The sequence below is a fragment of the Solanum lycopersicum genome, chromosome 6, assembly GCF_036512215.1.
Source record: "Solanum lycopersicum chromosome 6, SLM_r2.1".
Lineage (NCBI taxonomy): Eukaryota > Viridiplantae > Streptophyta > Magnoliopsida > Solanales > Solanaceae > Solanum > Solanum lycopersicum.
This window is the reverse complement of record NC_090805.1, coordinates 29,398,653-29,423,363: the sequence shown is the minus strand read 5'-3', so window position 1 is coordinate 29,423,363 and position 24,711 is coordinate 29,398,653. Positions and strand designations below refer to the sequence as shown.

Below are 24,711 nucleotides of genomic sequence, written 5' to 3'. Positions count from 1 at the left end.
AATGCCCCTGCTGCATTCATGAGTTTGATGAACGGAATTTTCAAGCCATAATTGGACCTCTTCATGATCATATTTATTGATGATATACTGATATACTCTAAAAGTAAGAAGGAACATGAGGAGCATTTGAAGATTGTATTGGAAATGTTGAGGGAGAAAAAGCTTTATGCCAAGTTCTCTAAGTGTGAGTTTTTGCTAGAAGTAGTGTCCTTCTTGGGGCATGTAGTTTCTAAGGATGGAGTAATGATGGATCCTTCTACGATTGAGACAGCGAAGAATTGGGTAAGACCTACTAATGTGTCAGAAATAAGGAGCTTTGTTGGATTAGCTAGATATTATCGTCGATTTGTCAAGGGATTCTCTTCCATTGCTTCCCAATTGACGAACTTGACTAAGCAGAATGTCCCATATGTATGGTCGGACGAGTGTGAAGAAAGCTTTCAGAAGCTCAAGACTTTGTTGACTACTACACCAATTCTCACTTTGCCCGTGGAAGGTAAGAACTTCATTGTCTATTGTGATGCATCCTATTCGGGTTTGGGTGCAGTGCTAATGCAAGATAAGAATGGGATTGCTTAGGCTTCAAGACAATTAAAAGTGCATGAACGTAACTATCCAACTCATGATTTGGAAATGGCCGCGGTAGTGTTTGCATTAAAGCAATGGAGACACTATTTATATGGGGTTAAGTGTGAGGTCTACACGGATCATCGTAGCCTTCAGTATGTCTTTACTCAGAAAGATTTGAACTTGAGACAGAGGAGATGGATGGAAATACTGAAGGACTACGACATCATTATTTTGTATCATCCGGGAAAGGCGAATGTTGTAGAGGATGCTTTAAGTAGAAAGGCGGGAAGCATGGGAAGTCTAGCTCACTTGCAAGTTTCTAGACGCCCATTGTCTAGAGAAGTTCAGATTCTGGCTAACGACCTTATGAGATTAGAAGTAAATGAGAAGGGAGGATTGTTTGCTTGTGTGGAGGCAAGATCTTCCTTCCTTGACAAGATTAAGGGAAAGCAGTTTAATGATGAAAAATTGATCTGGATCCGAGATAAAGTGTTGCAATGAGAGGCTAATGAAGCGACAATCGATGAGGAAGGAGTTTTGAGGATTAAGGGAAGGGTATGTGTACCCCGCGTCGATGATTTGATCAACACTATTTTGACAGAGGCTCATAGTTCAAGGTATTCGATACATCCGGGTGCAACCAAGATGTACCGTGACCTAAAGCAACACTTTTGGTGGAGTAGAATGAAGCGTGATATTGAGGATTTTATTGCCAAATGTCCAAAATATCAACAAGTAAAGTATGAACATCAAAGGCCCGGAGGAACACTTCAGAGAATGCCCATTCCTGAATGGAAGTGGGAAAGGATTGCAACGGACTTCGTGGTTGGTCTTCCAAAGACATTGGGAAAGTTTGATTCCATTTGGGTGATTGTTGATAGGTTAACTAAGTCTGCTCACTTCATTCCGGTCAAGGTGACTTACAATGTAGAGAAGTTAGCCAAACTTTACATCTCGGAAGTGGTGCGATTGCATGGGGTTCCACTCTCCATTATATCAGATAGAGGTACGCAGTTTACTTCTAAGTTTTGGAAAACATTGCATGAGGAATTGGGTACTAGGTTGGACCTTAGTACTGCGTTCCATCCTCAGACCGATGGTCAGTCTGAGCGAACGATTCAAGTGTTGGAGGATATGCTTCGTGCATGTGTGATAGAATTTGGTGGTCAGTGGGATAGCTTTTTACCCTTAGCAGAGTTCTCCTACAACAATAGGTATCACTCAAGCATTGATATGGCCCCATTTGAGGCACTATATGGGAGAAGATGTAAGTCTCCCATTGGGTGGTTTGATGCATTTGAGGTTATACCTTGGGGTACTGACCTTCTGAGAGAATCGTTGGATAAAGTGAAATCTATTCAAGAAAAGCTGTTAGTGGCTCAAAGTAGACAGAAAGAGTATGCAGATCGAAAGGTTAGAGACTTGGAGTTCATGGAGGGTGAACAAGTCTTGTTGAAGGTTTCACCCATGAAAGGGGTGATGCGTTTTTGAAAAAGGGGTAAATTGAGCCCAAGGTATATTGGTCCCTTTGAAGTACTTAAGCGAGTAGGGGAGGTGGATTATGAGTTAGCCTTGCCTCCAGGGCTGTCCGGAGTGCATCCGGTATTCCATGTATCGATGTTGAAAAGATACCATGGGGATGGAAACTATATTATTCGTTGGGATTCAGTCTTGCTTGATGAAATTTGACTTATGAGGAGGAGCCTGTTGCCATTCTAGATAGAGAAATTAGTAAGTTGAGATCAAGGGAGATTGCATCCATCAAAGTTCAATGGAAGAATCGACCCGTTGAAGAAGCCACTTGGGAGAAGGAGGAAGATATGCGAGAAAGATACCCACATCTGTTTACATATTCAGGTACTTCTTTTCGCCCTTGTTTTCCTTCTTGTGATCGTTCGGGGACGAACGATGGGTAAATTGGTATCTATTGTAATGACCTGTTTAGTCATTTTGAGCAGCAGATTTTATTTCTGGAAAAACAGGCTGAGATGACGGAACCCACGACGGACCGTCGAGGGGTCTCGTTTCAAAACACTTAGAAATTCTGAAATTGGGTACTAAAAATCGACTCTCTGAACTTCGTAACGGAATGGCAGGACGGACCGTCACAGGTGTGACGGACCGTCACAGACTCTTCAAAGAAATTGAGTCTCTGAACTCTGTGACGGGCAGCAGGACGGACCGTCGCAGGCACGACGGGCCGTCACAGGTTGCGCAATCCCAGTCTGGGTCGGATTTCTTTATACGTTTTAAGGGACATTTTGGACTATTCCTACTTTAATTATAAAGTTAGAGGGTTAATGTTAATAAGTCTAATTACTTGGGGGTTAAAAGAGGTAACCTTAAGTTAATTAGTGGGTTATTATTGCCATCTTTTATTCTTAATTATATGCTAATTAGGGTAAAAGAAAGAGAATTTGAATAAGAAAATAGAAAGAACAAGAGAGAGAGGGAGAATCGAACGAGGAAGAGAGAAACAAAGCTTGGGAAATTGCTTGCTTGATCACGAATCTTCGGTGGAGGTAGGTTATGGTTTTCATGCTTTCGTAGTAAACTCTTAATAGAGAATGATATGTATTGATAGTATTGTAAACCCTGCTATGTGCTTAATTGTATGCTTGCATGAACGTGATTATATAATTGTGATTATATTATGCATGATGAAGCTATTGAATCCCAAATCTTGATAAAAACCTAATCTCGTGTTAATGATGATACCTTGGTAAGGGAGAAGGCTTGATGAACTAAAGTAATGAGATTGATGATGCCTTGGTATAAAAGAAGGCTTGATGAATTGATAGAATGAGATTAGGGGATCGGGTGTCACGAACCGACACGTAGATTTAGGGGATCGGGTGTCACGAACCGACACGTAGATTTAGGGGATCGGGTGTCACGAACCGACACGTAGATTTAGGGGATCGCGTGTCACGAACCGACACGTAGATTTAGGGGATCAGGTGTCACGAACCGACACGTAGATTTAGGGGATTGGAGTGTCACGTACCGACACAAGAGGATCAATGAATATGAGGGAGCGGAGTGTCACGTACTGACACAAGAGAAATAAAGATAATGAATCTTGAAAAATGTTAATATACTCAATCTAATGAACATAATTCCCAAATGAGTATGGTATTGAGGCTTAAGTCCTCATGTGTGAACTTGATGGTAATTGTTAATGATATAGTACTTGTTGTTGCTACATGTTGAGTATCATAGTTGATTTTATGATATTAGTTGGTATATACTTTTTTCTATTTTGAGTTGGCCGATGATATCTACTCAGTACCCGTGTTTTGTACTGACCCCTACTTTTATGTTTTCTTCTTGTTTATTTGTGGAGTGCAGCAAACGTGCCGTCGTCTTCGACTCAACAGTAATTCAAGCCAGTCGTACTACATCGGAAATTCAGGGTGAGCTAATGCTTCTAGCTTTGACTGGATCTTCTTCTTCAAGTCTTGATGCCTTGAACTTCCGGCATGGACTAGCTTCTTATGTATTTTTAGCTTTTAGAATACTCTTAGTTTAGTCATTTGATCATAGATGTTCTTGTGGTGATGACTTCCAGATTTTGGGGATAATAATAGTTATTGATTTTATTAATGAGTTAAGTCTTCCACATTACTTTCTGTTGATATTATATTGAAATGTTAAGGTTTAGATTGGTTGGTTCGCTCACATAGGAGGGTAAATGTAGGTGTCTGTCGCGGCCCGATTTGGGTCGTGACAGAGACGAAAGAATAATTAATATGAACATAGTTAGACTTTTATGTTTATCCATATTTTTATTTAGACAATTAGATGTATGATAATTTAATTATATAGATATTTTGCCTCAAATTTTTAAACAAACTCATTGAGAGCTTTCATGTTGTTGCATTAGTAATGTGACAAGTTTATTAATTTGCTGGGGTTTAATTAGTAATGGGTGGGTAGATAATTGATTAAAAAATTATACTAATAAGTTAAATTATAATAAGAGTTGAGCATCACATATTGACAAAATGTTTACATAGTTTCAATTTAAAATCGCTAAATAAGTGGTCAATTTCAAATACAAAGGTGGATGACAATGGTATTTTGGAGTTAATAGGTGGGTAGGAAGGGTATGTTGTAGCCAATAGGTGGATGAAAGGTAATTTTGTACCATTTTCAATACTTCAAAAGTATTTTAGGTCCTTTTTCGCTATTATATTATATTGTATTTTTCTAATCTTTGTCCATAAATAAGTCATGAATACAAATTAACTTTTGCCTAACAACCAATTGTAACCATTTATATGAGAAATTTTACTCTATTTACACAAACAATAATAATGGTTCACTACCAACAATTGAAATCAACATTCTAGGATGAAGGTTGTGATTTGGAATACAATATATTTTACCTGCAATAGGAAGTGCAAGGCATTTTTCAACCTTCGCCCCAAGTGGTAACTTTATGGCCACTCTTTTCTTTTGTTAAATAATTAAGTATAAAAAGTGACAATTCTTACTACATACTTTTATCTATATGGGCCTAGTAGTTTAGGGTATTAAATAAATTAGGGAAATTTTCAAAACAATAATATTTTAGGTTTAAGTGGGACTTCTAGCAACATTTTCTTTATTTATTAAAAATGTCATTATTTTAGTTTGTTGAGAGATTAGTTATGTGTTTATTTTGTTTTGATTAATTTGAAAGAATACAAATAATCAATAACAGAATAGAGAAAATCATAGAACAAAAAAGTTCAAAAAATGTTTAAGAGATTTTAATTTCAACTTAGTACGTTTTTTGAAGAGCACAATAGTCAACTTTCTATCGAGGTTTTTTTTAGCTTTCTTCTTAAGATAAAAAAACTTAAAAACAATTTAGTTTGTCTTTTGAATCATTCATCTCATAACTTTCAAAGATTTATCAAGTTGAATACGACATATTTTTTAAACAATGTTTTTCAAAATTAACGACTATAAATTTGTCGCATTCAGTGAACAATAATAAAAAAATCATGTATTTTTTTTGATTTTCTTAAATTTATTTGGTTGATATATTCACATATGTCGAGTACAAGAGTGTTTTTTTTTACTGAAAATCAGTGAAAGATGTGTATGCATTGAGATTTATAGTTTTTTCGGACATTTTGTATCCAAATTATGATGTATAAAGAATAAAATTGTTTTTTTTAAAAGTTTAGTAGCTATTTTTTTGTTTGAATGCATACAATAATTTATATCCCATTAAGTTAATATAACTAATCGATCATGAACTATATGTTGAATACAACAATATATAAATACAATTTTGAGATGAAAATACAAAGTTATAAATAAAAAGTGAGATTGAATATAAGGTTATGAATACAAAATAAATACTTTCTTAATTTAAAATACAAAGTGACTTTGAAAGGTAAAATACAAACTAATCGATCATGAACAATATGTTGAATACAACAATATATGAATACAAAAGTGAGATGAAAATACAAATTGATATTGAATATAAAGTTGTAAATACAAAAGAAATACTCTCTTCATTTGAAATACAAAGTGACTTTGAAAGTTAAAGTAGACAAATAAAATACAAAACTTTTTGGTATACAATTAGGTTGTATGCAAAACAAAAGAGAACTACAAACTTGTTCACATGTAAATTGAGATTGAAATGGATTGAGTAACAAATGGATTTAGTAAAATACTACTTTACCCATATTCTCATGTGTAAATCGTACTCTACTTAAGAATACAATATGGAGAAAATATTTTAGTCTTTTTTGATGAAAAATATTCACTTTCTTTCGTTATATTGTATCATATATCACGACCAAACACACCGGGTTGTGCAGGCACCCACTCTAACATCTAAGTAGGCGAACCGTCATATCCTAGTAAAGAAAAACATAGGGAATTTAAAGAAGACGAAAAATAAACTTAAGGAGATTTAGTAAACTTTTTTTTAAACTTCTAAAATACTTTAACAACCCCAAGGATCTAGTATGACAGGCACAAGAGCTATTAAGAGTACAATTTGGACAAAACAACAAAAGACACAACTCCTACCATGCGGACAGAGAATAGAAGTTGTTGGAAAATCTCTTTGTCTTCACATAATGAAACATCACCAATCCTACATCCAGACTATGTCAAAGACATAGCAAGAGTAGTATCAGTACAACCACACATACTGGTAGGCATCATTGATCAATTTGACGCCCACCTCATAATAAAAGATAGGATCATGCAAGTACTACTCGTTTCTCACCCTTACCCTTTCTTAGAACACCTCTAACTTACACCACCTCTTTATATTCGTCCGACACAAGAAAACAAAATACTTACTGTTACTACTTTACATAATGGCCTCTTCTTTATTTATGGCCGACATACACACTATTTTCTTTATGATTTTTAGAGTTGGCTTTTTATAGCCGACACAACACGACAAAAATAAAAACTATTACTTTTTACATATGTCTGATATTCAGCCGACACAAAATTTTAACAAAATACAAAATACTCTTTTTTTTATTCGATTTGAACGTCTGGTATGACATTATCTTCTCCTTGACATTTTGAACATATATGGTCGGGGTATTTTTGTCCAATAATTTTGCAATATCTTGTCAATAATTCTTCCGAAATAAACCCTTTCCTTAATGCTCTTGTTGTTGGTTTTTGCTCTGGCTTGAGTAGACTAAGTATCCATTGGCGTATCTCTTCCATATCTTGTTCTCTGATTTCTTTAGAATTTTAATATATCATAACTTGCTCTCGTACATAATAGCTCCATACTAAATTTCCGTTTAAATAATTGTTAGTTAGTTCATTTAGGATAGTTGCTATTCCTATAACTCTTTTGTTGGCGTAGAATTCTGGTATCTCAATCTTTTGTATTTCTTGTTGTATTTCGATATCTTCTGGAATTATCATATCTCTGGTCAAACCAATTTTTATCCACAAAAACAGGTATACCATTTTATATTTATGAGTAGCTAAATTAATTTATTCCTGAAAATCTCTTGTTAATTATAATTGTTTATCATGTTTGAATAATGTTATAATAACCATCTTTAGAAAGTTTGCTACAGAAATATTCTTCGAATAAGTATGCCTAGACTATGACATCCTAAGGTTGAAACCGGTAGGCAGAGAAGGCCGTTTAGGGGAGTAAACAAAGTTGAGGCGCTGTTAGGGTAACTAATCAAAGAAGAAAGCTGTAGTAGTGACCAGACGAGATGATTATTAAATCATTATTTTTGCATAATAAGCAAGTATAATTTATTAAGAGGTTGGAAGGAATTGCTCTCGTACATAATAGCTCCATACTGAATTTCCGTTTAAATAATTGTTAGTTAGTTCATTTAGGATAGTTGCTATTCCTATAACTCTTTTGTTGGCGTAGAATTCTGGTATCTCAATCTTTTGTATTTCTTGTTGTATTCCGATATCTTCTGGAATTATCATATCTCTGGTCAAACCAATCTTTATAACTTGTATAATTGGTTTTATCTCATCAAATAATATCTCTGCTGGTGTTGAATAAAACTTTATATAAAACAATGTTCCTTTAGTAATTCTTTTATAGTTCATAAAGGCTTTGTATAGCTCTGGTACCAAGCATCAATTCCCTATATCAAGCACTAACCCCAAGTATGTTGTATTATAGAAGTTTTCCACGAAATTTACTTGGTGCGTGAATGTCTATGCATATCTCCTATGATTGATTTTGTATTAAACAAGTTAAGTACATGTTTAAAACTACTCAATACATAAAAACAACCTACCTGGGTGACAATAAATTCCACGGAGTTTTGATTTCCTTTCCAGCTTTTCCGAATTTGTTACGGTGGTTTTGACCAAGATCTCGCAAGATTCCACCATCTTCGTGGTAGAAAGTTCCTTCTTCTTCTTTCCCAAACATGGAATAACTTTTTTGGAATTTTTAGGTTGCTTACGGCATATGAGTTATTTTTAGAAAATGGAAAAATATGGATTTCTTGAATTTACGAATTCTGCCTCGCCGATTTAACAAAGTGAGGTGATATGATGTTGCGGTGCCTCCGTGCTAGTGGTATCTATCCTGTATAGGGGGACAGGGTCCAGAATTTTCGTAGATTTCTGTCCTTCTCAATTAACAACATTTAGAACCGTTACTTCATAAAACCAAAAAGAAAAAATCCTATTACTTTTCAATATAAAATAAATTTACGTAATTACGAGGCGTAAATATTTTTTATTTTGAAGTAAATAAATATTTGTATTTTGGGACTAAAACATACTTTATGTACTTTAAGCAATGTCCATACTAATACATAATTTTCTTATTTTACACAATTATTTGTTATCCAATGTAAGATTATACAAATAAGAAAATATAATTATAACTAACAAACGAAATGTACATTTAATATATATATATATATATATATATATATATATATATATATATTTTTTAGTGATATCATGAATTTTGAGTGAATAAAAGTTGGAAGCTTAACCATTTCGCTAATCCCTATTTAACAATATTTTACCTATAGTTTACCCATATTTTATCCATATAAGAAATCACTCACTCAACTCATTAAAATACGAGCAAGTTGGTTAGGTTATGAAAATATGGGCTTAATTTGACGAAACTAATTAAAAATTACTAGAGTACATATTAATAATCTATTTAAAGTCTTGAAATATTAAAATATTATACAAATTATGTTTATATATATGTAATTATATAATACACAAAACAAAAGTTCCGTCAAATTTCTAGGAAATCATTAACCATGGTCATAACTTATTTATCGGTGTCCAATTGGATACCCTTCCTCAGAAAATTATACTATATATATGTCACACCTCGAGCGTACACCTTGGACGTGGCTGGCACTCGAAGACCATAGATGGCCTCGAGCAGAACCTTGGTATAGTTTACTTAATCACTAAAAGACTTAAACACAAGATATAACTCAACAATTAACTTAAAAGTAATACTTATCCAAAGTGGAAACTCATGTCTTCAACGTTTACAACATAAATAATAAGACTAAAGAACCATGTTGTTTGTCTATGAAGCCTCTAAAACAAAGAGCGATGTTAGGAAAGGACCCCCAGTCATCCTAACAACTAAAAACGTAAAATCAAGTGATAAAACATGTCCTCCAAAATATAAGGAGGCTCAACAATTGACTCTAATCTTCTTACTGGATCGACGATACACCGGATGACGATCCTAGTTACTTGCATCTAAATTATAAGACAATGCAGGCCAACTGGCATCAATACATTGAATGTACGAGTATGCCAGTTGGAATGCTAAACCAACACCTAATCTTGAAAAGAGTAAGAAGGAACACTTACTTTGACTATGCTCAGCTTATGAATAACTTTAAATTAATATAAAGCAATACAACACAAGCAAGATATATAAAGCTTGTAAAACAGTGTAAACAACTTAGTTCGTTAAAGAAATTCAATAACAAACTCAACTATACTTTTTAATAAGAAATATAATTTTTTGGGAATTCTCCAACCGAAAAACACTACTATGAGTCTAAGTGGTGATACAACGTCTTGCCCATGCTTCCAGAACTGTCCTATACTTTGCCGTCACATAGAACAACTTAACTTAGCTTATCTACTAGCTTAACTTATGTGATCATATAAAAAGTATGACCCATTAATACCCATGATCTACGTGGTTTATGAGGACTTGAGTTATTATGAGTTCATATTCCCATATCGGTGCTCAATCTCTTTGGATTGAGATAATTGCTCAACACTTATCTTTAAAAGCTATCTTGGAATCGATGTTCCGTTTTCTTACATAAAACTCCTTTGGAAATCTTAGCTTCCTCTTATCTTAAATGTGAAAACATTTATAAACTCTTAGGGAATACTTAATTCCCTTATAATTTCTGAGAAATGAACTCTTTACTCTTTATTTAGCTTGAAACTTACGTCTTAAATAAAACTAGAACATTGCAAAATACTCTTGAAAATTTTTAACAACTTTGCTTTGACTTGCTCCTTAACTTTTAGACTTGAATCTTAACTTTTTTGACTTTGATCCTAACTTTTCTTCAATTGAATTATGGATTCAAGGTTCAAGATCTCATTTTTATGGATGTTTTATGATGTTTAGATGTACCTTAGGGTGTTACAATAAACTAGTAAACATAGGTACATCACTTATGATCTATTACGAAAAGGTGAGGGAATAATGGGAAAAACTGGCGTCCTTGGCGTTCTGAGAGGCCGATGTACCGGGATATCCGAGTTAAGTTTAACGCTTAAAAACAAACTACTAATACTAGAATCAAGTGTATTTTGTATGATTTGATGTGTTTGTTGATGATATCAAGAAGAATTAGAAAGAGAAGAGAAGAAGTAGTAAATCACGACCATCTTGACGGTCCGTGACCCACTTGACGGACCGTGAAGTGTGATGACAGTAGAGGAATTCTGAAGACCTACGTTGAGAAAGTTGAAGTAAAGACAACAGAAGTCTTCACGGACCATAATCATTTGACAGTCGATGGTTAAGTCTGTGAACAAGATTCCAGAGAGTAGTGAAAAGTGTCCAAAGTTTAAGAAAATTCAAGTGAATACGACGGACATCTTCACGGACCATAATAACATTGATGGTCTGTGATTCTGTCTGTCAAAAAGATTCCAGAGAGCAGTGGAAAATGTCCAAAGTGTGAGAAAATTCAAGTGAAGACCACAGACGTCTTCACGGGCTGTAATAACTTTGACAGTCCGTGATTCTATCCGCGAACAAGATTTTAGAGAGCAGCTAAAAGTCTAAGTTTTAGAGATTTGAAGACAATACCACAAACAACTATATGGACCATGAAGCCTTTCACTGAGCATGATGGGGCCGTGATGGAAAGAGACAATGCAGTCCTTGTTATATTCGGTCTCTTTTTGAAATAATTTTGGGATTTTATTTAGGGTTTTTTTGGACCTAGGATGATTATAAAATATTTATACAAAATAGGCACGAGATAACTTGTGATTTTGCCAAGACTAACTTGTTTTTAAATTTCTTGGCAACAAGATGAAGTTTGATTCTAAAATTATCAAGTTTATTTTTGAGTTTTTATTTTCTATCATACATATTCAACATTATATTGTCAATTATTATCAACTATTATAAACGTAGAACTATGAGTCACTAAGCATTTAAATCAGGTGCGTGGGGTTTTTTGAAGACACTGTGAATTTGACACTGTAACACGAGTGTAGATCAATCATTGTTCAAATGCGGAATATTAAAGCTTTGATTATAACTTGTTATAATGAAAGCATGCTTTAGGCTAGCCTAAATCAAGTGTTCGTTTGAGAGAAAAATACTCTTTAGGAGAAAATAAAGATCTCTTTACAATATTGAAGTTAAAGTTAGCGTTCGAGATATTATAATTTATCTTCACACCCATTTAAGCGAGTTCTTAACAAAAGAAATTATTTGTAGTTTGAGAGAATATAAATGATTATTGCCTAATAAGGCTAAAAAGCGTTAGATAAACTTTGTTCGCTGAGCTTTCTGAAGTTATGATTGCTTAGCTCAGATTTCAGAGGAGTTTCACCGTTATTGTCATAGTGAACACTAAACTGGTTTCTCTTAATCAACAGAATAACCCAGACATCGTTATAGTTTATACAATAGATTTGAAATCCTAATCTTAAGTTTAGAAATTGATCCAAAGTTTTACTTTATAGTAACAGTAATCGGATAAGAGCGACAGTGAAAAATTATCTATAAAGAAGTTTTCTGTGGGAACGATTTCAACTCCAGTTGAGTTATGTAAAGTGATAAAGACCGTTTACACTTTTTTTGAAGTGTAAGCTAAAACGTATCAGAGAAGAGGGGCACCAATCCTCATTTTATAGAGATCCAGCTGGGTGCTCTAGCTGGCGTGGCGCCCCAAGTCTTTACAAAAGATGCTTTTCTGTGGGTCTATGAGAGGCGCGGCTCCCCAACCTCTGTCCCCAGGTGTTCTCAATTCTTCTCCTTCATTTTCATCTCTAAACCCTCTACTTCCATGATTCTTTCCCCAAACACTTGGTATAATTATTACTATCAATACCCAATGGATTTAACTTGAAAATCACCCGAAAGCATGAATCAAATTAACAAGATACTTCAAAAACACAACCATTAAGAATTCCACGAATTTTAAATAATGTTCTTCAAGAAGTCACTTTATTAACATTCAAATAACCTAGATTCGTTTAATTCAAATAGGATTGTCATGTGGGTGAACTAAACCAACACTATGTGATCACACATACCTTTTTAGGGATCACCCCCGACGAATTCCATGAGCTATGCTTGAGCTTTCTTGGCGAGATATAAAAATAGCACAAACTGTGGTGTTGGAATGATTATGTTATGAATTTACAATCATATCTAGAACTATATAAAACTCATCCTTAGCTAGGAGTAATGATCGTTTGAAGTTGACCAAGAACCAACTTTTTAACTTACTTAAAATTTACAGATTTTCTTATTCCTTCCAAAATAAGTATTTTGTACTTTTAAACTCTTTTCTAGTTCTTTCTAATTGTGATATGTTACAATATGCAAGAGGAGAAGAGAGAGATCCAGGAAAAATTGCATTTACAGCAGATTCCTAGACCCCTCATCCATTTCCTCCAAGACTCAAAACTAAAGCTGAAGATTGGAAGTTTACAAAATTCATCACCTTTCTTAAATAACTTTCAGTAAATATTCCACTGGTAGAATCCCAAGATATGCCAAGTTCATGAAAGATTTGGTTACCAAGAAAAGAGAGGTAAGTCTTGATTTTTCTAATGATGTGCATCATTGCAGTGCTATTGCAACAAGATCTCTAGTTAAAAAAAAGATCCTAGTGCGTTCCCAATCCCATGCACCACTGGGTCAATGAAGTTTGTAAAGCTTTGTGTGATCTGGGAGCTAATATAAATTTGATGCCATTATCCATCTATGAGAAGTTGGATTTGGGAATGCCAAAACCTACAACAATGATATTGATTATAGCTGATAGGTTAGCTAAGAGACCAATGAGAATTTTGTGTGATGTTTTGGTTAAGGTGGACAGACTTATGTTCCCAGCAAATTTTGTTATCTTGAAATGTGAAGTAGACTTTGAAGTGCCTATAATTCTGGGAAGATCGTTTTAGCTACATGAAGAGCTTTGGTTTATGTTGAGAGAGGTGAGTTGAAGTTTAGAATAAATTCAGAAGAAGTAAAGTTTAGCATATGCAGATCAATAGAACAATCACAAGAGATGGAAGTGGAAGTTGGTACTAAAGGTGACTTAAGATTACCTATAAAATAGAGGATAGTTGTTGTAATATTATCTGTTTCATTGATGAACTTTGATGCAGATTTCAGATTTGATTATTGAGATACTATAAATGCTTTAAAGGATATAAGAGCACATTCTAATGCTTCAATGAAATTAGAGCAGGATTTAAAAAACCAACCAAATCCTCCTGCTAAGCCCTCCTCGAGGAACCTCTAGTTTGGGAGCTGAAACAGTTGCCCAGTCACCTAAGGTTAGTATTTTTGGGTACTAACAACACTATACTTGTGATACTGTCTGCAAATTTAAATGAAGAACAAGAACACAAGGTGGTTAGAGTGATTCAAAGGTTTAAAAAATCTATTAGCTGAACTATTGCTAATATAATTGGAATTTTTCAAGGCATTTGCACACACAAAATTCATCTTGAGGAATATTGCACACTCAACATTAAGCACCAAAGGAGGTTTAACCCATCAATGCAAGAGTTGGTGAAAAAGGAAATAATCAAATGGTTAGATGCTGGGGTGGTTTACTCGATATTAGACAGCCACTAGGTCAGTCCTGTGTAATGTGTGCCAAAAAAGGGAGGCATGACTGTGGTGGCAAATGCAAAGAATGAACTAGTTCCAAAGTGACCACTGACAGCGTGGCAAGTATGTATGGACTACAGGAAGATGAACATATGGACCCTAAGGGACCCTTTCCCTATGCCAGTTATGGATCAAATATTGGACAGGTTAGCAAGTAAAGGTTTGCATTATTTCTTAGATGGATACTCTGGTTACAGTTAGATATCCATTGCTTCTGAAGATTAGGAAAAGACTACATTTACATGTACCTACAACACTTCTGCATTTAAACGCACGCCATTTGGATTATGTAATGCACCAGCTACATTTCAAAGGTGCATGCTTTCCATTTTTTCAGACATGGTTAAGGACAATTTTCAAGTATTTATGGACCATTTCTCTATATTAGAAGATTTTTTTTATGAATGTTTGTTGAATCTTAGCAGGGCAGTGCAGAGACGTGAGGAAGACAACTTGGTGCTGAACTGGGATAAATACCACTACATTGTTAAAGAGGGCATAGTTCTTGGACATAAAGTGTAATAGAAATGAATGAAGTTGACAAGGCTACGATTGAGGTGATTGAAAAATTTCCTCTGCCTATTTGTGTGAAAGGTGTTCTAAGATTCTTGGGACATTCGGATGCTATAGGCATTTCATCAAGGAATTCTCCGAAGTTGCACACCCCGTGTGTCAGCTTTTGGAGAAGGAGGTGAAATGTGTCTTTGATGATGCCTACCTAAAAGCCTTTGAAATCCTAAAAGAGAAATTGATCTCAAAACCTATAATCATTGGTCTAAACTTGGTAGAACCATTTGAAGTGATGCATAATGCAAGTGGAACTACATTAGGTGTTGTATTCTGTCAAAAGCGCAACAAGATGTTCCATCCGATTTACTTTCTACTAAGTCCTTAAGTGGAGCACAACGAAATTACATGGTCACTGAACATGAATTGTTAGCTATACTGTATGCATTTAAGAAATTCAGAGCTTATTTGCTAGGCACCAAAGTAATAGTTTACGCAAATCATGCTTCTTTGAGATATCTCATGTCTAAGAAGGATGTCAAACCAAAGTTAATCAGATGGGTGTTACTAGTTCAAGAATTTGATATTGAAGTAAAAGATAGAAGATGTCGTGAAAATCAGGTAGGGATCACCTTTAAGATTGGAAGCTGCAAAGAGAGAACACAGTGAGCCTGAAATATATGATACATTCCCAGATGAATAGGTATTGGCTGCTACTCTTGGTCTCATTCTATGATTTTTTGATTTTGCTAATTTCTTAGTTAGTGACTTAATACCTGATGGGCTGACTTATCAACAAAAGAAAAAGTTCTTACATGATGTGGGTAAGTATTTCTTGGATGAGCCTTATTTGTATAGAGTATGTGTTGATAACATCATCAGGAGATGTGTTCCAGAAGCTGAAATGTTATCTATTCTACAAGCTTTTCATTCCTCTTCTGTAGGTGGGCACCATGATGGAGCTCGAATAACTCATAAGATATTTCAATGTGGGTATTATTGGCCAACTATTCACCAGGATGCATCTAAGTTGGTACAAAGTTGTGTTGTATGCCAAAGGCAAGGAGCCATATCAAGGCATCATGAGTTACTTATGACACCCATTTTGGAGGTAGAGATTTTTGATGTGTGGGAAATTGATTTCATGGTCCCCTTTGTAAGTTCATACGGACATAAGTATATTCTGGTAGCAGTGGACTATTGATCCAAATTGGTAGAAGGTATAGCATTACCTGAGGATGATGGCAAGGGAGTTGCAACATTCCTAAAGAAGAACATTTTTGTAAGATTTGGGACACCTAGAGCTATTCCTAATGATGGTGGTTCTCATTTTTGAGACAAATCATTCAACGTACTTTTAACCAATTATGGGGTGAAACGACATAAGGTAGCTACACCATTTCACCCACAAACCAATGGCCAAGTGAAAGTGTCTAACAGAGAAATCAAGACAATTTTGGCTAAATCAGTAAATTCTTGTAAGATCCCAAAAATGACATAGGTGAACTAGAGACTAATGGTTGTCATGATGGTATAAGGTCCTAAATTGGTCTAAAATGTGATACTGAGGCATTGTCTAAGAGTTTAGGTGCATTGGAAGTCAAACGTCAAAGGACAACTAAGACGTTTGATGACTAAGTCAACTATGTGCGTCATATGTGGTTTTATGTATTTATGAGTGATTCATGAGGTTATAAGGTCCTTAATTGAGTTATTATGGTTTATATAGGTAATGTGTCAAGTTACGTAAAGTTTGGAGGTCAAACGTCCAAGAACGTCCATGACGTTCAAAAGGTTTGCCTTGAAAAGACCTTGTGTGTCTATGCATTTTTCGTTGAGTTTTACGTGTTTGTTTTGGAAGAAATTCACGTGAGAGGTACTAAACTCTTATATGAACATGTGTGGTAGGGAAACATATGGGAAAACATACCCAAGGACCATCCAATGTTCCTTGAGGAAGGACCCAAAGTTGGTGCCAAGACTATCCAAGACAGCCCAACAACCAGATGGCAATCGACGCCCCGTTGGTGGTGCCTTGTAGATTGACACTTAGGATTGTGGGATAGGAACCCAATTACTAGCCTCAGTCGCCAACCACGGAACAACAGGATGGTCCGTTGGTCAAGGGACGGGTCATCGTTTGGCAACCATTGGTGGACTGCCTTCCTGCACAGTGATATACCGTGGTTTTACGATATTATTAATACGTTTTCCTTAAGTTTAGTGTGTTCAAAAGCCTTTTTGTGCTAATTTTTCTGTAAGTTTCTCTTTATTTACAGGAAATATGTCTAAAAGAGGAATGAGGAGATTTTTGAGCGAGAAATACAGAAAAGTACAACCTACGGTGCTTGTGACGGTTCGTCGTGCCATGACGGTCCGTAGGTGGCATCGTAGTGCAGCTGCTGAAGGAAGATGGGGAAGCCTGACCAAGTATGGGGTTACCGAGTGCATGAAGGGCCGTCGTATCCATGACAGTCCGTCCTGCATGTTCGTCATGAAGTTCAGAGAAATAGTCCCATTACCCAAATTCCATGATTTCAAGTGTTGTGGAACGGAGTCCCTTGATGGACCGTTGTGCCTGTGATGATCCATCATATCTGCCGTCGAGGGTAATGGAGAGAGCCAAAGAAGAAATTGCACAAGTATGGCACAACGGAGTCCATTATGGACCGTCATGACCACGATGATCCGTCGTGTGGACCGTCGACCCAGCCGCGTTCTGACAGATTTCCAGCTAATTGAGTCCTTATTTAATTAGGTTTTTTTATAAATAGATCGAATAACTTCGTTTTGGGAGGTTAGACCCTTGATCATTGTTAGACTCTTGATCATTGTTAGACTCTTGATTATTTTTTAGACCTTTTGTGAGATTCTTGATTATTTTTGAGATTCTTATAATTGATTGTTGGTGATTTTTGTTGATTAATCAAGCGAACTTTTGGATTTTACTCTTTCTCATTGAAGTAATTACATGAATTCTTATACCATATATTTGAATATTGTGATTATGACTATGGGTAACTAAACTCCATAACTAGGGGTGTGGGAACCATAGGCAAATAATGAGGTAAAACCTAACTAAAATAACAATTCTAGAATAGTGTCTTGCATGTATTGATAATTCTTTCGCTTAGAAGTCATTTAACGGATGGCCAACTTTAGAACTCGCCTTAATGCTACTTGCCGGACCAAGGAGGTAGATAATAGGAAAAGAATTATCAACATAGATTTAGTGTATACTATCTAATAGGCTAGTATTGATTGGTACGAGGTAATAACTTAGTCAAATATCAAATACGATGCTTAATATTAGGTAAAGATAAGGGTTAGTATAACAACACACGTAGGCGGACCAAGGTGCGGAGTGAAATTTTCTATATGCCAGACCAAGGATTTAGAAATACATAACTTATCACTTTGCATGAATGATACTAGAAAACAATTGTTATAGTTAGAATTATCAAGTTATGAACCTGTGGGGAACATGTAAACCCTAGTTACTTTGATTAATTGATTAAACTCCAACATTCGAAGCTGTTAGTTGTCTCCTTTAATTTTGCTAGTTATTTTCATTCATTTAGAAATAGAAAACCTCCCTTTTATCATTTTTGCTTTCCAAGGAAGTAATTGACTAAACAATAGTAATAATAGATTGAAATTAAGTCTAAACTATTTTCCTTGTGAGATTGATCTCAACCTCATTAGTTGGGTTATTTACTTGACACGACTGCTTTACTTCTTATTTCAGAAGTAAGTTTGAGCGTATCACGCAGTTCACTGTTAATTTGAGGGGTGAACTTGTAAATTGACCCCATTCCAAATAGGGTATTGGAGGTTCCTTAAGGGTCTTTTAGGTATTTTAAATGTATTTTTAAGCCCAAAAATCTTAGAATATTTCATTCTTCAAAATCAAAAACCCTAATTCCCTTTAAAATTTCCTAGAACTCCATTCAAGCCAAAACTCATGGAAAGGATTGGATTGGGGAATCGAGTGGAGATTCTTCATAAAATTGAAGAATTAGATTCATTGAGGTATGATTTTTTTGATCCTTGAATATCTATTCATCAAGGAATCCAACTTTCAAAGATGTTTTCTAAAGTTTTCAAAGTTCAATTGTTCAATTTCATGCATAATGCATGGGTTCTTGAATTAAAGATTTTTAAGCATTGATTAGTAATTTAATTGTTATTAATTTTATGTTTTTAAATCAATTAATCTATGAACCCATGAAATTGATGAACCATATTTTTGACTAAGTTATGTGTTACTTGATATTGACTTAATGTCTATGAATTCGAGTGTAGTTTTTTGTGGGCTCTCTAATGATGTAAGAATTGTTTTCAATTGATATATAGGTTTTAGTATATTCATGAACATATAGTGAATTGACCTAGTTTCTTTGAGTATTGTTATAATTGCATTGACTTGATGTTCATGGCCATTGGTAAGGGTCTTATGGTGTTGAATTGGATGATTTAGGTAGTCATATTAGACATATTAGATTATGAATTTTAATTTGTATGTATAGTCTTAAGGTTGATGTATGCCTATACCTATTTGACTATATGAGACTATGATGGTCATATTGATGATGATATAATTGTGTATAGGATGACTTAAAAAGGATATGGCTATGTCAATATGTTTCAAGAATGATATGTAATATGTGTTAAAGTAAAGTATATGATATCTTGTCTTGGTTGACTTGTTCTTTACTTGATGCATGTAAGAATGTGAATATGCGATTTCTTGACGTATCATGCTAAAATCTCTTAATATTGTAAGTATAAATGACATGATACCTTAAATGATGTTAAGAGGGTCCATTATGTGAAACCTTGAACCTAGTGGTAAGGTTATGAATGTTAAAGTCGAAAGCCGTAATGATATCCTTCAAAGTAATGGAATGATAGACTTAAGGTTGATTGTCTGGAATGGCATCATATAAAACCTTATGAATGTCATGATGAGCTTCGTGTCACCATTGCCAGGTAGCCCTAGTGAACCTTTCCTTGGTAGGGTAAATGTGAACGCGTTATGAACATTATATGGAACCCTTTGTTATGAACCGTAAGTGTAAGTTACTCTATGAGAATGAAGGCTAGCACCAAGTGAGTATGGTAAGGGAAGTAGTTCTAGTTAAAGAATGAGACTAGATTACAAAGCATTCCCTTTATATTCCTTAACCACGTGCCTACATGGGATGTGTCCAAGTTCTACCATTGGCAAATAAAACACCCTCATCGGAGTAGGTTAGAACTTCGGATTCCATACTTTGCTATCATGGTCTATGTAAGTTATTGCTTATCCCCATCATATGGGATACCTATTAGCATTACAGAAGTTCTATGAAGTTTAGATGGTGGTATGGGACGCTATCTAGACATTACACAATAGGCTTTAAGGGTGTTAGTTGGAGTTCCTAGGTCTTGCACAAAACAATTATTTAAATGTCCTTTATATGATGAATGTATCCTAATGAACTAATTAATATAATGACTTAAGTAAGAAAGTATAATAAATGAATAAGTACTTAACTAGAGTAGTTAAGGGTTGTCTAGTTAAGGTGTGAAGAAGGCATAGGAATGGTCACTTCGTATCTTACCTAGATAAGTCTTAAGAATGACTCTTGTTAGGGAAGATGTTGATTATATGGATTTGGTCTAACCTATAGGTAGCCTTAAGGATTATTTTTGTAGTCTTGAAGCGGTCAATCATGGACGTTATCTTCTTGATTTACTTAAGTCTTTTGATAGCCTTGGTAAGGAAAATGTCATATTACCTATGTGTTGATGTAGTAAGTGGAATGATTCTATCCTAGGTAGTCTATAGGATTTCTTAATTGTGTGTGTAAGGTATTGTATAGGCGGTCGCTTCACAACTCACTAATGTGAGACTTAGAACCACCTTTGGTAGAGGAAATCTCATGTTCATATGTTTGATGTCTTTGTAAGTGTGTATTTGTCTTATTATAAAAGTCTTGAAGGTCATTTAGGTATTCTTAGGGAGGTTGTATGGCCGGTTTCTCTTTGTGTTTGATCTTCCTTTTTTACACTTTCTAGCATGTAGTCTTCTCACTAAAACCTATCCCTAAGACTCACAGTGAATATATGCTATTGTCGTATCGCCTCAAAAAATGATTAATTGTTTAAAGTGGTTCCTTATGTGTTTCTAAGTTGATAAATGTTATTCTTATTCTTATGATATGATTTTTAAATGAAAAGATACATATTTATAATAAATGTCCGTTTTCATGATTTTGATGCATAATGCCATACTTAGTACATGTGGTTGTACTTATTCCATGCTTTTATTATCTCTATAGTTTTTCTTTAGGTGAGGAGCATTTGGGAAGCAAGACTTGGATCGTAGCATCATTCAAGTCATGTTGAAGTATGTCCTCAATTAACTCGAGGGCATATATAGACTTCTTTCTTGTTTCTTATTGAAGTATTGTAATACACTAAGTATTTTTATACTAGTATGTTATGGGCCATGTCCCAAAAGTATTCTCGTGTCTTACGTTTGATGAGATTCACATTAGTATTCCCTATGATTTTATATGAAAGAGATTTTTAAAGATTATGAAATGTTTTGTGAAAAGTTTTTATTCCGTACCACTTTTGATTATGTATATGGAATGAATGATATGTAAGGGCTTGTACAAGACCTTCGAGAAGTCAAATACGCCGATCCCAATATGAGATTGACCGTATCTTCTAGGGTGTCGTTTTGGGATGTGACAAGCTTGGTATCACATCATAAGTTATGAAAGTAGTCTTAGGAATCGAAAAGTCTCGTCAAGTCACTTCTAGTAGAGTCTTGACCATCGGTGTGAGTCGCGATACATCTATGGGCGAGAGGCTATAGGACGATAGAGTTTCCTTCTTTTCTACTCCTATGACGTGCCGTAGTATAAAAGTTATGACTACTCTTTTCTTATGGTTTTGTTGTGTTTCTAAGAAGATAAATACGAGGAGGACACTGGCTAGGAGGGTTAAAGAGAATGACGTTGAAGAGGAGATTCCTCCTCAAGTTGATGTTGTTGAGAATGTTTCTCAAGGTTCTCAAGGAAACCAACTCCCTATTGTAGGTTTAGGTAATGATGTTCCGGTGATTCCCCCGGAGTTGAGTAATAGTGATATTTGAGAGGCTTTGCTTGATTTAGCCCAAGCTATGACTACTCAAGTGAATTTGAGTATGGTGCCAATGGTAAATGTTGTGGAGAGCACTATGATATATAGGTTGAGAGAGTTTGTGAGGATGAATCCTCCTATTCCTAGATGGAGTGTACAAGGTGTTGAGTGATATTGGGGTTACATATAGTGAGAAGTCGGAATTAGCTTCGTATAAATTGAGGGATGTTTCTCAAGTTTGATACACTCAATTGAAGGATAATAGGCCGGTGGAGTAGGGTCCTATTGAGTGGGAAAAATTTAAGAAAGCTTTTCCTAGAAGATACTTTCCCTGTGAGAGGAGGGAAGTTACAGTAGAGGAGTTTATCAACCTCAAGTAAGACAATATAAGAGTTGAGGAGTACTCTTTGATGTTCTCTATGTTATATAGATATTCCCCATCCCTTGTGTCTAATCCAAGGGGATGAAATGAGTCATTTTGTGGTGGGTGTCACCGATCTAGTGAGGGAGGAATGTCGTACGACGATGTTACATGATTATATGACCTTAGCTAGACTCATGGTGTATGAACAATGGATTGAAGATTCTAAACTGAAGAGGATGTCTAGAAACTTGAATATCAATCTAGGTTTAAGAAGAGGTATAAAACTCAAGAAGATCCTAGAAGTACTAAGGTGAAATCGGAGAAAGGACGTGGTTCTCAAAATGTCAAACCTACATGTGTTACTTGTGTAAAGTGGCATTATGGTGAGTGTCTAAGGGGTACCGGGAGTTTCTTTGGTTATGGTAAGGAAGGACACAAGTGAAATATTGTCCTACCATTTCTTCTAGAGGAAGAGAGGGTAAGAAAGTTGCTCCAAATGTTCCAAAGGATGATGTTCAAGCAACAAGGCATTTCTATGCACTCCAGAATAGAGGAGAGAAGCCGAATGGAGGTGAAGATGATGAGGGTAATTACTTGAATTATCTTTTAAGTGATATGAGTTCCTTCTAAGTGGGGGAGTATGATTAGTAGATGGGATAGAAAGTCGTAGAAGAATGTTGCATGTGCATGTTGTTTTAGGAGTTTTGTTGAAATTGAATTCCATTAACTTGTTGCGTTGTGTATTTCATGAAGTTATTATTATGTTGCAAGATATGTTTATATGATGTTACCTATCATATTAGCATGTTTCTATCATAAAATTCTTAAAAGTTGCGTTTTTGAAATTTTTTTTTGCCAAAATCACTGTATCTTAGAATCTTCTCACTATTAAATTTTTCAAATTTTGTCTGATTTATTGTATGGTCTAAAATTGTTGTAATGTGGTTAGAACTTATGTATATGAGTATAATATTGAGTATAAAATTGGTTTTTGATATTTGGAATGAAGCAGATGAGTTTTGTAACATAATGAGTTATAGAATGTCTTCTAGTATCTTGTTGTGTTGTGAATTTCTAGACTATGTGAAATGGATGTTTTATTCTTGATTATGTGTTATATAGTATGGTTATGAGATTCTAGTTGAATCTCATTTCTTGGAAGTGTTCGTAGAGTGGCAAGTGTCATTCAGCGACGAATGTTGTCCAAGTGGGGGAAAATGTAAGATCCCGAAAATGACTTAGGTGAAATAGAGAAGACTATGGTTTAATGATATTATAAGGTCATAAAATTGTCAAAAATATGTTATTGAGGAACTTTCTAAGAGTTTAGGTGCATTAGAAGTCAAACGTGAAGGGACGACTAAGACGTTCGACGACAAAGTCACCTATATACCTCATATGTGATTTTATGTGTTTATTAATGATTTATGAGCTTATAAGGTTCTTTAATGAGCTATTATGGTGTATATATGTAGTGTGTCAAGTTTCGTGAAGTTTGGAGGTCAAACGTCCAAGAACGTCCATGATATTCAAAATGTTTGCCTTGAAACGACCTTGTGTGTGTTTGCATGTTTCGTCGAGTTTTACGTGTTTTTTTGGATGAAATTCATGCGATAGGTACTAAACTAATATATAAGCATGTTTGGGTAGTAAAAGTCAGGGAAAACATCCCGAAGGACTATCCAAGGGTCCTTGAGGAAGGACCCAAAGTTGGTGCCAAGAATGTCCAAGACAGCCCAACCAAAGGATAATAATCGACGCCCAGTGGGTCAGTCAATGCCATGTTGGTGGTGCCTCATCCAATTAAACTTAGGTGTGTGAGAGAGGAAACCAAAGACTAGCCTCAGTCCCCAATAACGGACCAACAGGACGGACCGTTGGTCACGGAACGGTCCGTCGTTTGGCAACCGTTGGAAGACTGCCTCCCTGCGCAGTTCACTGTTAATTTCAGGGGTGAACTTGTAAATTCACACAATGTCCAAATAAGGGTATTAGAAGTTCCTTAAGCGTATTTTAAATGTGCATACAATCTTAAAACACTTATATGATTTCATTTTTCAAAATCAAAAACCCAAATTCCCGTAGAAATTTCCTGGAACTCCATTGGAGCCAAAACTCAAGGAAGGGCTTGGATTGGATAATTGAGTGGAGATTCTTCATAAAATTGAATAATCATCTTAAATGAGTTATGGGTTTTGATCCTTGAAACTCTATTCATCAAGGTTCCCAACTTTCAAAGATGTTTTCTAAAGTTTTCAAAGTTGAACTG

At 35.2% G+C, this 24,711-nt stretch overlaps 1 protein-coding gene across 1 annotated transcript; it reads left to right on the top strand.

The window, feature by feature from the left end:
- The first annotated feature begins 246 nt into the window (after positions 1-246).
- Positions 247-579, top strand: LOC138349323 (uncharacterized mitochondrial protein AtMg00860-like). The gene has a single exon (XM_069299646.1). It carries the CDS (start codon positions 247-249, stop codon positions 577-579), a length of 333 nt encoding a protein of 110 aa, XP_069155747.1.
- Positions 580-24,711: the final 24,132 nt, after the last annotated feature.